We start from the raw sequence: 13,102 nt of genomic DNA, 5'->3' as shown, positions 1-13,102 counted from the left end.
AACACCCGCCAACGGATGAAAATGGTACAAGTGAGAAAAGACCTCGGTGCGACGTTTCCTTGTCGCGTCGGGTAACCCGGCGGAGAGGTCGGTGTCCTTGCGGGCCCGGGTGAGACGCCGGCTTTCGTGAACCTGCTGCTTCAAAAGAAATTGAGGGTCTTGATGAGCTAATGGATGAGAAAAGCTTACTTTCCGGGTTACCCTTCGGACTTTCAGCTGTGGCAAAGGCTCCGAGTCGGAGGGGAGTAATGTTACCTCTTCAATCACCGGGTTGCTGGCGCCGGTGTCATCCTGTCAATAAGCAAAATGATGGTAAAGTGGACAGCAGCAAACAATAAATATGGCAAGAGTTTAAAGGTTTAAGGGTTACCTCTGACTCGGAGCTATCGCTTAATTGCAGCAGCTCCGAAGCAGTGGGTCTGTTTCCCTTTTTGCGAGGGGCGGCTCTCTTGGCGGCTTTCTTCGCCTTCCTGGCCTTCTTGGCCGCCTCATGGTCATACTTGACCCGCCAGAATTTATCATCAGCCTGAGAAATACAGTAATGAATTCTTGAAATGGTTCAGAGCAAGGTGACATATCAAAGAAGCTGAAAGGTTAAAGTCAGCGGCTTACCGCTGGGGCTGGATTGGTCTTGCAGAACGGGGCTAGCCCGGTTCTTCCACAGTCTGCCAGGCTCTCGTTTAACAGAGCCTTGGTCTCTTCTTCAGCAACGTCTTCTGGAAGATCATTGGGACTGTGCCTCTGCGGGTCATCCTTTCGCCCGGTGTACTCACACATTAAGCCGGGGCGGCGGCTCAATGGGATCACCCGCCATGAGATCCAGACCCGGACCAGATCAATTCCGTTCAGACCATTGCCTAGCAGGGCCTTGATCTTGTTGATCGTTGGAAGCAAAGGTTGGCGTTCCGCGGCAGTAAATTTGTTGGATAACGGGTGAGTCGGCTCCAGGCGTGTTGGGCGAAAGCCGGGCAGTGGATTCTCGTCAGCCGGGGATGTATCTTGGCAGTAGAACCAAGTCATATTCCAGTCCTTAGGGTGGCTCAGCGGCTCTGCGTAAGGGAATAGACAGTCCCTACGTCGCTGGATGGAGATGCCGCCTAACTCTAGACTTGGCCCGTTGGCACACTCATTTTGGCGGTTCAAATAAAACAGCTCTCTGAAGAGCAGTAGACTCGGCTCTTCTCCAAGATATACTTCACAAAAGACTTGGAAGTTGCAGATGTTGGATATGGAATTGGGTCCTATATCCTGAGGTCGAAGGTCAAAGAAGTTGAGCACATCCCGGAAGAATTTTGAGCCGGGCGGTGCGAAGCCCCGGCTCATATGGTCCGCAAAGATCACTACCTCCCCCTCCCTCGGCTATGGTTTTTCTTCTGACGGATCAGGGGCACGGTAGGACATCACTTCCTTCCTGGGCAGATATCCGGACTTAACGAAGTTGGCCAGGGTCTCATCAGTGACGTTGGATCTCATCCAGTTGCAAGTGATGGGAGCCTTGGGAGGCATGGTGACGGTTGGTGGTCTATGAGGAAGAGAAAAGTGTCCGGGTTAATTATAAGCCGGGGATTATCATTCAAACTACAGTGACGGCTTATGAAGGGGACTAATGATATATATTGATATGGTGGGTTATCTAAGCTGTCGGGGCTTTCAGGTTAAGTTGGTCATCTACGGCTTACTGCAGTTAAGTCGGAGGATTTTACAGAGCATGGTTCTCTTTAAACCGGACATGTAAGCCGCCGAGATTCAATGGTTGCGTTTTTACTAAGTGTGGTAAACAGGTTTCACATACTACCGTAACTTTTTTGGATCAAAATAGTCGGAGCAGAGAAAATTTTCTAGACCTAAAAAACAGAGGCAGGAGAAGTTCCTGAGGTTGAACACAGTTCTTATGCAGTAAAAAGAGGATTTCTTGCGGATGAAATGAGTTCCGAACGTCTACCGCAGTGGTTTTACGCAAGGACAAAGATCAACCGACTACAGTGGTGACGAGGACTGCCGAGTTTCTGGGCAAAGGTGACGAACACGAAGAACGGGAGGAACCCTACCACAGATTTGTTCTAGCAAGGCAGAGAAGACTCACCGGAGTTGAGGAAGAGCGAAGGTCGCCGCCGTTATCTGGTCCGGGTCAGGGTGATGCAGCGGCCGGGTCGATGAAGATCAGGGGCGCGACGGCGGCGGCGGCGGCAGAAGCTCGGGCAGAGGAACGACAGCGCGAGGAAGAAGAAGGAGAGTGTGAGAAGAGAGTGCCGGGCCGGCCTATTTATAAGGTAAGTCATAAGTGGGCGCGAGATTCAAGGAGACCACGGCGTGGTTATCTCCCCCTCACGGCGCCTCGATTTTCGCAAAGACAGTAAAAGCAGAGATCCGTTGTGGATCTGGCGGAGTAAAAAACGGACTTAATGGAGGATGACGTCACGGCGGATTATCCGGAGTCCGGAGAATGACGTCACTCCGGGTTATGGCCTTCACACGAACGGTAAGCCGGAGATTTTTCTGTCGGCAGAGTTGAAGATTGACACGAGCCGGCTCAAGTCAATCTGGGGCCTAATGTTGAGGATATAGACCTGGGAGTCACCCGCCAGGAGGGCCGGGTTACACTAAGGGTCATTGCCAGAAGCCCGGAGCTAAGTTTCAAGATAATGGGCCAGAGATGGGCTGAGACCCGGCGATGGCTTAAAGCCCGTAGTACAATCTTTATTGTTATAGTAGACTTGTAGTGTAAGGCAAGTATTGTTTAGAGTCCGAGCCGGACACTCTTATGAGCCGGCCGGGACTCTAAGGGCCGCTGGGTGTCAACCTCCCTATATAAAGGGACGACCCGGCAGCGGTTTAGGGACGACAACAATCTGATCGAGAGCCGGGCATAGCTGTTTAGCTCCCTGGTTATCGAAACCCTGATTAATACCACCTCAACTGGACGTAGGCTTTTACCTTCACCGTAAGGGGCCGAACCAGTATAAACCCTCGTGTTCCTTGTCCCACTTAACCCCTTCAAGCTTCCTAATTGCGATGGCTCCACGACTAAGTCCTAACTCGAGGACATCTGCCGTGACAATTCCACGACACTCCCCCTCCCCCTTTGCCTTCCCCCACCCCCACGACCTCGACCACTACCTCCCTCTCGACCATGCCACTTCGATCTGGTGATCTGCGATGTCGGGGGAGGAGGGGCCGTAGCTGGTCATAGCATCACCAGCAGCAGGGGCTGGAGGCCGACGGCGAGGAGCACCACCACCAGGAGCAGCACGGCGACCTCCCCGGTGCAGCCACCTCCTTCCCCTCCTGGACCTCCTGCTACGGATCTCCACCGAGCAGCCAGATTCCAGCAGATGCGGCAGCTGCCACCCACCGAGTGGATGGATCCGAGGCGGACGGGTGGTCAGCGGCGTCGACGGTGATGCGGATGGTGGGGGTCGATAATGGAAGACGCTGGATGTCGAGGAGGAGCTGCGCATGTAAGAGGCGAGGTTGGAGACCGCGCTTGGGAACACACCCCGACCAGATGGCACCTGGCCACGCGGGCGACGATACGAGCCAGATCGAGCGGCCGCTCGATCTGTCAGTGCGTATGCACTTTTTAGATTTTAGGAAAACAAAAAACACTGGAATCCCTGCCTCGCTGAACGAGCACCAACCTCTTCGACACGACATAACACGCAACAGTATCACGGCATCGTTTTTTCCCCTGAAGTATCACGGCATCGTTCGCACGATCCCCTGCCGCACCGATCCCAGCCGGATCTTCCACCGGCGGCAAGAGCTTCCCAGCGATGGCGTCCAAAATCTCGCATCCTCTCATACTCCCCCTCCTCCTCTTCATCCTGCCGCTTTCTGCCCCATGGACGGCGGCCGACGACGACGGGGCGGTGGCGAGGTCGGCCTTCCCCATGGACGGCGACGTAGCGTGGGTGGTGCAGGTCAGCGACCTCCACATCAGCGCCTACCACCCGGACCGCGCCGCCGACCTAGTGAGCCTCCTCGGCTCTGCCCTTCGCACCATCCGCCCCCACCTCCTCCTGGTCTCCGGCGACATCACCGGTGCGCCCTCTCCGCCTATCTCCATGAATCTTGAATCTGCGGTGCACATCGTTATAGCTTTCGCAATTGGTCCCCCAGTAGTTCGTTTGATGCACTATTTCCTAATTTCACACGAATTTCCTACGGTCATGCAATGATATTCGGTACTCCGAGTCTAGTTTATGAGGATAAATGATTATGAAGCATACAAACTCACTAAAAACCGAGTCAAATATATTTGAACACCCTGAATTGGAACTTATCATTCGTGATGTAACATACTGTGCAACGATGTAAAATTTGGAACAACTCCAGAGATGCTAGGTGCTATTGCTGTTCAGACTGGATGGTTTGTTTCATCTTGACTGACTGTCTGGAGAGTCTAGTTTAGAATTAGTTCATGGACCTTTAAGTCTTCACTCCCCAATACCAGTATAGAACGAAGCGGCTTTGTTACAGTAGAAAGAGATAAATCCCCAGTCACTTCAGAATGCGGAGGAATCAACCTACATTGTTGGTTAATAAAACTCAGAATTGGTGGTAGCTGGAAAATTTGAAAGTTGAACTGAATCGAATTGTTGGCCTACTGGAACGTTTTTCTTGGATGATTTCATCTTTTCATTCTTTGTTTCTGGTTATAAGAGAGAAAATTTCACACCAGCATATCCATACTTGGTACATACATTCTACAGTATATTGTAGAGAGAACTCCTCTGATAAGTGAAAATAATTACAAACAGATGGTATAAGAAGGATTATGCTGTCGTTCCTGTAATTTTTTGAACACTTCACTGATTGTATTATAACTTCGATCTTGTTAGATGCAAAAAATAGTAAAAGAACTACATCCAGACAGGATGAAGATGAATGGATTACATACAAGAAAACTATTGATGCACTTGTTGCAAAAGGCGGTATTGATAAGAGGAGGATATTTGATATTAGAGGCAATCATGATACATATGGAGTTCCCTATAGAGGAAGCGAATTGGACTTCTTTTCAACTTACAGTGTTAACTCACAGCTTGGCCGATTAAGCACCATTAATAGCATAATGCTCCAGGTACGTTTCGTCACTTTGTCAGCACTTCTTGTGAAGCATCTTCTACTTTTTCAAGATGACTGTTTTAACTGATAATGCGGTGATATGTTTCCCTGGTTATTCGAAGTGTAACCTTTAACAGATTTGCTGGCAGAGTTTCCGTGTTAACATAGTCTACTAATTTTACAGTGCAATAGATTGTGATGAATGATAATGCATATGAGAGAGCACATTATCTTGAACAAATTTCCTTGTCACCTGGTACAACAAGAAACTAATGTTTCAATATTAATATGATAATATCAATCTTTTGTGAATTGAGATTAGGTTGAGACATCAATAATAAGTTATAAAATATGACATACATAAACAAGTACAATGCGGACTTGAGGAGTACTATACTAATGCAGCTAGAACCTTTTCGGTACAGACATTAACTATTGCCACAGGAAATGGATTAGTGTGCAGCACTGCAAATTAATATCCAATCATTTTGTTTGTGAAGAACCAAGTGTTCCATGATATCTGCACCTTATAGTGTCTTTCAACCAGCTGGCATATATTTAAGTCTAATCGGACCACAGCAATACCAGAGAGAAGCATTTTGGTAGAATTCTTGATTCCTAGTTCTGAAATGAGTTTATGGAACTAATTGTTCATGATATATTCTGATGATTACATATGTATGTTAATCGTACTTGCAATGCCGGAACTGATTTTTTGTCCTAAAAGGTATTGTAGGGAGATAGAAGTTATTTATTCTTGGGCATCGATGATACAATGAGTGTTGGCATTCGGTTTCCTACAAATTTATTTGGACATCCTACTGATAAGAGGATAGAAGCAGTTAATTCAGAATTAGGGTACTGGACCAATCATTCAAATGTTCCGATTACAAAAGTTGTATTTGGACATTTCCCTATGTCGTTCACTACTTCATCTGAAGGAGGACAGCGTTATGAAAGCGTGTTTGCAAGGCAGTCAATTTCAGCATACCTATGCGGTCATCTGCATGCGAAAGTTAGTAAGCAGCTTTGGAGGCATCATCAAATGAGAACAGAAGAGTGCTCTTCAAGCTTTTGGGAATGGGAACTTGGAGACTGGAAAGAGTCCAGATTGATGAGGATTTTAGCAATAGACGGAGGAGCAGTCTCTTTCATTGACCATACGTTAAACCAACCATTCCAAACTTCTATCTTGATCACTTATCCAACAGATTCAAGAAATATGAATATATTGGAATCAAAGAAGGGGCCACCTAGAAATTATATAAACGTTCTTGTCTTCTCTGAAGAACCTATCCTCAATGTAAGTGCAATAGTTTTTGATTCTCATAATGAGTTCAAGATAGTTGAGGAGATGCCTCTGCTACCTGTTGCCAGTTCTTCTCAGAAACCTTTGTTCCATGCCAAGTGGAATGCTAAAAATTACAAAAGTCCATCTCCTACTCGCTACTGGTTGCAAGTGATCGTGCTAGATTCTAATGGTAAGAAGACCTTAAGTGAGCGAAGACCATTTTCAGTCGAGGGCAAGATAGCGATTCTACACCGCCCATGGCTCAACCGTTTGATATTTGAAGTTGAATGGGAAGACGCTTATAAAGTTCTCCTCTGGAGTAATTTAGCCTTCACCATTCTGTTGTTATTCATTCCACAAGTCCTGTACCATTTTCTAAAGAAAAAGTCATCACATCAAAGGTGGGCTTTGTCAATTCTAACATCCCCTGTCCAGCAGCGAAAGGCTTGGTTTTGGTTGGTCTTGTTTTTAATGGAGGGTGCAAACAGCAAACCGTTCTGGTTTTCTTTGTCCCTGTATGTTCTTTGGATCACCCAGATGCCGTGGTTTTGGGGTCATGCAACATCTGAAAATGGAGAAATTGCTCAAATGTACATATCTGGATGGAGCATACCTTTTGGTATGGCAAACTACAAGCTGAGCAGCCCAGATGTGATGGTGATCACCCTGCCTTTCCTATACCTGGTGGTTGTCCCTGTAGTAGTCCTTGCATATGGCTTGTTTGCAGAAAGGGCTGCTGCTTATTTGCGGTACCATAGAAGAGCAGAAGACAGAGCTAACACAGCAGATACAACGGCTGAGGCAGCATGCTTTCTGCCAGGTTCTCCAGGTCCAGGAGCTTTAATGAACCTATCTTGCAAGAGCAAGATAAAGTTCGTGTTGATCAAATTTTTTGGTGGCTGGACAAGAAGGATAATTCTACTCGCGTGCTTGATCACGGCCACGATACATTTGAAGGTGGGTATTTCTATTAGCCCAGCTTTCTAGTGTAGATATTTCACATTTTAGTGTTAACATAAGAGTTTTTTCTTTGTGCAGCTTTCTTCAATGTTAATGTCAGCCTATGGGTCAACACCAGTTGCCTTGTCTCCCCCATTAACATGGATGCCAATATTACTATTAAGTGTTGCTGCCTACTGCACAGTGCTCCCTGTAGGTTAGCGTAGAACTCAGAACTGTGTATTTCTGAAGGCAACTGGTGTTGGTGCACCAGCTGCCTACTGCACAATGCTACTGTGCTTGGGTACTTACTCCTGTTGTATACCAGAACCTGGAACGCGCTACCCTTTGCAACTAAGAAATTATCGAATAGAAGAAACTGTTTTAAGTTGTAATAAAGCTAAGTTAGGACAAGTCACTAGCTAAGCTAGGATCAGACCGGAAAGCAAAACACACACACACAATCCTAGTGGCTGTTTCTTGTATCTTAACCTGGTGCCCCATCAAACTTTCCTATGATTTGCAGGATTCTCAAAATGCAGGAATAAGAAAAATATGGGATTGAAGTGGCATGCCCACTCTATAGGATTAGCAGAGTTTGTTTGGTGCCATAGGAAAAACAAATGAATTGTAAAAAGAGGATGAAATGTAGTGCAAATGAGTTCTTTCCAATTAATCAAATGACCAACTTACGAGAAATTGTAAGGATTCTAATCCTTCAAAAATCCTATAGAAGGAGCAATTAGTTGGTAATCTTTTTTTGTGTGCTGCTTAGTTGATAATCTAATGCGACAACATGTATGGCTGCAATTTTGATTGCCTTAGATGGCAAAAAGTGTAATTTTGAATGCCTTAGAGGCATGTATGGCAGAAATGTGAAATTTTGATTGCAAAAAAGTATGGCAAATGTTGGCAATCAGCAAATGAACCAAACATAAGCTAGCTTGTACCATGTGACACATGTGGTAAGCAATCTAAACTCAAAAAAAAAAAAAAAAAAAAGCTAGCTTGTTTTCCAAGAGCATGGCCGATTGTTGGTTCTAACAGATGCATGGCCGACAATTGTTGGTTCTAATAACAGATGCATGGCCGACAATTGTTGGTTCTAACAAATAAGCTAGCTTCTCCCAAAACGGGGCATGGCCGGCAATTGTTGGTTCTAACAGATGCATGGCCGACGACAACGTTGGACGCGAAGTAAACATAGATTAAATAACACTGAAAGCATTAAGGACTTGCAGTACGATTCCATAACAGAACATAAGGTTCTCAGAGGAATTAAAGTTGATAACATAACAGGACCCAGCATGCTAACTAGAACCATAGCATTTGTCACACCAAACCGCACCATCCAAAATATGGAGTACCCAGTTTCAAAAAAAAAAAGGAGTACCAGCCATAATCCCCAACGGCACATCATCACATGCCCAGCTCAGACGAGTTCACCTGAGGCGCAGATCCTGTCCATGATGCTCCCCACAACCTCCTTGGACTGGCGAAGCAGCACGATGCTCTTCTTGAGGCGCTCGCGCTTGGTGCCGCTGCTCGGCGACGGCGTGAGCATCCGCTCCATCCCGGCCATCTTGTTGCGCAGCAGCTCGTTGGCGAGCTCCTCCTCCAGATCATTCTCCACGAGCCGCTTGACGCCGAGGAGGATGTGCAGGGCCAGGCCGTCGATGAGCCGGAGCATGATGCTCTTCCAGTACGCGGTCAGGCGCGCCCTGAGGTCGAACGCCTGCCTTGCCAGGTCGGCGTGCGCCCTCATGTGGGACACGTCCACCTCTCCAAAAAACTCAAGGGTGATCTTTGCTGATTTGGACTTGTCCTCCACGGCCTTCATGAACCTGTCATGACACTGCATGATCTCCGACCATGTCTTCATGTAGTCGGGGTTGGCCGTGTAGTCGGCCACCTTCTCCATCTCGATCAGCTCCTTGACGTGCTGGGCAGATCGCGCTCGTGCCTTCTCGAACATGCCCTGGACTGCGCGGCGACAGGCCGACTGCACCTGAGGGAAGTTGTCTGAATGCTGCATGAGTACCTTGACGACAATGTCCTCGACGTAATTCCAGACCTCGTTCACAAGGTCGTGCGGCACCTGACGACAATAAAAATATTTCTTTGAGTTGCCTTTCATGCATTGACCTAAATACTAGTAATAGTAAAAGAACAAGGTTCAGTGATATAAAGACCATTTACCTGCATGACTGTATCCACCTTCTTCTTGAGCAAGACGAGGAATGCCGACCTTGGCAGAAAGTTGGGGAGGTTGATGCCCTTGGTCTCCTCCAGCACTCTCATCTCCTCCATCAGAAACAGCTGGTCACTGCCCTTTGGGATTTGTGCAGGCAGCTTCTTCGCATACCTGTCGAACATCTCGGCAATACGGGCAGTGGCGTGGAAATGGCTGTCGTCGGGGTACTCGTCAAACTCACTCCTCACAAGAATCTTCTCCAGTGATGCGCACACCAGCTTGAGGATGTGGAAGAACTCCCTCACAGCGTCAGCAACGTTGTTGAGATCCGGTGGCATCTGGTCAAGCTCGGTGCTGCTGCGACTAAGGCGGTCGTTGATCTGCCTGACGATGTCCGGCAGGCACTTGGCGATGATGGTCGCCTGAATCTGCACGAGACGTTGCGCGAGCACAGGAATGCCCACCATGTCCTTGTCAATCTTTGACAGCAGCGGGTGATACTTGAACAGCCGCTCCTCCTCGACTCGCGCCTGGTCGTACGTCTCCTCGCCGATGCGGTTGCGGACGCAGACGTACCCGAGGCCGATGTTCACGTCGTCCATGGTGACCTTCTCCAGCAGGCCCTCGGGTGCCTTGTCGACTTTGGTGACCACCGCAAGCGTGCGCTCCCCGGTGCGGTCCACCTGCTGCGACATGCGGATGGACTCGCACGTCGGGAAGTCGACCGTGGCGGAGAGCACGTTCAGGATGATGCTCTCCTTGGGCGCGATGTACTCTCTTATGATCCTGGCGATCTGGTCGTAGATGTCGTCGGGTTGGCCTTGGACCGGCACGCGCGTGATGCCGGGGAGGTCGACGAGGGTGAGGTCGGGCACGCCCCGCTTGCGCACGACGAGGGTGATGGGCGCGTCGGAGATCCCCTTGCCTGACCCGGCTATCTCCGCGGTGGCGGCGTTGATGGCGTCCGCGACATTGGCCTCCGTGGTGGTCACCACGCGGCCGTTGCTGTACTCAAGCTGAAGCACCGGCGAGTCGGCGGCGGGGTCGTCCTGGAGCCGCATGACGAGCGGCACGCGGGTGCAGATGCCCTGGCCGCGAGGGAGGCTGATGCCGGCCAGGGACTCGAGGACGCTCGACTTGCCGCTCGACTGGTCGCCCACGACCACGATCGTCGGGAGCTGGATGCCCTCCTGCGTCACCTTGAGGTGGCGCAGGCGGTCCACGGCGTCCAGGAGGGGCCGTATCTGGTCATTGTACGAGGCGGCGATGGCGCTCCCGGTCACGGCGCTGGCCGCCGTTGTGTCGCTGAGCACCATCTGGAGGTCTGACATGCCTGAAGCGAGTGATGGGTGGCTGCGAACTTGGCTGGAGGAATGTGCTGCTTGTACCGGGTGGCGGGTCCATTTATGGTGCGCGACGGTAGGAAAAGTTTGGGCAGGGAGAGGAAGCGGCCGGGGCTCCCACCTCGGAAGTCGGAACGCGAGGGGGCTTTGTGTGTCTGGCGAGTTGTAGCGTCGGGGCGCAGCTTGGAAGCATTCATCCCCGGGCCGTTCCGACTTCTCAGTTTCCCTTTTCTCCATTTTTTAGGGGGAAGTTATCCCATTTTCTCAGTGACGATTCCTCGAGTTCAGTTCTTCGATGCAAGGTTATAGGGCCAAATTAGGCTATGAAGCTGACGGCCCATCACACATGGGCTCACTTGGTGAAGACCATGGGTGTGTTTGGACGGTGGCCGAAATTCGGGAGCTCCTGCTGGCGCTCACGTGCGTGCGCTATGGGCCGGCCCAGGTACCCCAGCGCTATGAGTCTAACCAAATATATTCAAGGTGGAGTTTGTTAGAGGATCTCAAAGATTAATATATTTGGGCTTTTAAGGATCAAGGGCTTGAGAGGATAATCAAAGAGAAGAATTGAAGTTATGGTTTCAAGACAAGATCATGGTGAGCTCATGTGTTGGGTTTCGGTTGATCAAGTCTTGAAGCAAACAACTAGAGTGAAGAATTCATTGTGCCTCTCAAAAAATTATGATGGAGTTTTTAGAAGAGCAAATGATGACCAATGTGATATTTATAGTGAAACTTGATATGGTCATGAAAGAGTCTTTGGTGATATCTTCTTGAAGCGATGAAGGGAAATGAAGAGTTCATTATGGCTTTCAAGAAACCAATATAGAGCTTGAAGTAAAGATGTTGGTTGACCAAGATGAAGCTCGAAGAGTGCATCTAGATGGTCAACTCACAAGTGCAAACAATGTACCATGTGGGATCAAGTATCTAGTGGTATGGTAAGTAATTGTGAATTGTGCTTTGCTACTTAACCCATGCTATGTGTTTTCTATGTCTATGTGGGTTAGGTGTTGTTGGGAAACGTTGCATGGAAAACAAAATAAAATTCTACGCACACGCAATGAACTATCCATGGAGATGTATAGCAAAGAGGGGGAAGAGTGTGTCTACGTATCCTCGTAGACCGTAAGCAGAAGCGTTTCACAACACGGTTGATGTAGTCGAACTTTCTTCGTGATCCAACCGATCAAGTACCGAACGTACGGCACCTCCGCATTCAGCACACCTTCAGCTCGGTGACGTCCGCGCCTTCTTGATCCAGCAAGACAGCGAGGTAGTGGATGAGTTTCGACAGCACGACGACGTGGTGACGGTGATGGTGAAGTGATCTCCACAGGGCTTCGCCTAAGCACTATGAAAATATGACCGGGGGTGTAAACGGTGGAGGAGGGCGCCGCACACAGCTAAGGGATTGTCGTGCTTGTGCTAGGCGCCCCCCTCCCACATATATATAGGAGGGGGGAGGTGGGAGCAACCAGGAGGGCGCCCCAAGTAGGCCGAATCCTACTTGGGGTCCTCCCCAAGTGGCGCCCCCCTTTTCCTTATTTGCCGGAGAAGAAAGGAAAGGGGGGAAGAGAGAAGGAAGGGGAGGCCGAATCCTCCCCCCTTTCCTTTCCCCACTTGGGCAGCTGCCATGGGGGGCGCGCCAGCCCCTTGTGGGCTGGTGTGCTCCCCTCTTATGGCCCTATACGCCCAATACCCTCCCGGGGGTGATCGGTACCCCCTCCGGTATTCCGATGGCTATCCGGTTTTCTCTGAAACACTTCCGGTGTCCGAATACCATCATCCTATATATCAATCTTTACCTCTTGATCATTTTGAGACTCCTCGTCATGTCCATGATCTCATCCGGGACTCCGAACAACATTCGGTCACCAAATCATATAACTCATATAACACTATATCGTCAACGAACGTTAAGCGTGCGGACCCTACGGGTTCGAGAACTATGTAGACATGACCGAGACACCTCTCTGGTCAATAATCAATAGCGGAACTTCGATGCCCATATTGGCTCCTACATATTCTACGAAGATCTTTATCGGTCGAACCGTTATGACCACATACGTAATTCCCTTTGTGCATCGGTATGTTATTTGCCCGAGATTGGATCGTCGGTATCTCTATACCTAGTTCAATCTCATTACCAGCAAGTCTCTTTACTCGTTCCATAATACATCACCTCGTAACTAACTCCTTAGTCATTTGCTTGAAAGCTTATGATGTGTATTACCGAGAGGGCCCAGAGATACCTCTCCGATACTC

The 13,102-nt window shown here is 49.0% G+C and overlaps 2 protein-coding genes across 2 annotated transcripts; one reads left to right on the top strand and one right to left on the bottom strand.

The window, feature by feature from the left end:
• The first annotated feature begins 3,654 nt into the window (after nucleotides 1-3,654).
• On the top strand, nucleotides 3,655-7,996 carry LOC123097996 (putative metallophosphoesterase At3g03305). Its single transcript, XM_044519863.1, has 4 exons — nucleotides 3,655-4,041; nucleotides 4,842-5,083; nucleotides 5,804-7,315; nucleotides 7,397-7,996. Exons 1-4 carry the CDS (start codon nucleotides 3,774-3,776, stop codon nucleotides 7,517-7,519), a joined length of 2,145 nt encoding a protein of 714 aa, XP_044375798.1. The 5' UTR covers nucleotides 3,655-3,773; the 3' UTR covers nucleotides 7,520-7,996.
• A 598-nt stretch (nucleotides 7,997-8,594) lies between these two features.
• Nucleotides 8,595-11,071, bottom strand: LOC123100062 (dynamin-related protein 4C-like). Its single transcript, XM_044522052.1, has 3 exons — nucleotides 9,663-11,071; nucleotides 9,469-9,545; nucleotides 8,595-9,427 (listed from the first exon to the last, which is right to left on the bottom strand). The coding sequence occupies exons 1-3, from the start codon at nucleotides 11,069-11,071 to the stop codon at nucleotides 8,730-8,732; spliced, it is 2,184 nt and encodes a 727-aa protein (XP_044377987.1). The 3' UTR covers nucleotides 8,595-8,729.
• Between the last annotated feature and the right edge of the window lie 2,031 nt (nucleotides 11,072-13,102).

This window comes from Triticum aestivum, chromosome 4D, assembly GCF_018294505.1.
Source record: "Triticum aestivum cultivar Chinese Spring chromosome 4D, IWGSC CS RefSeq v2.1, whole genome shotgun sequence".
NCBI lineage: Eukaryota > Viridiplantae > Streptophyta > Magnoliopsida > Poales > Poaceae > Triticum > Triticum aestivum.
This window is presented reverse-complemented; position numbering and strand designations above follow the sequence as displayed.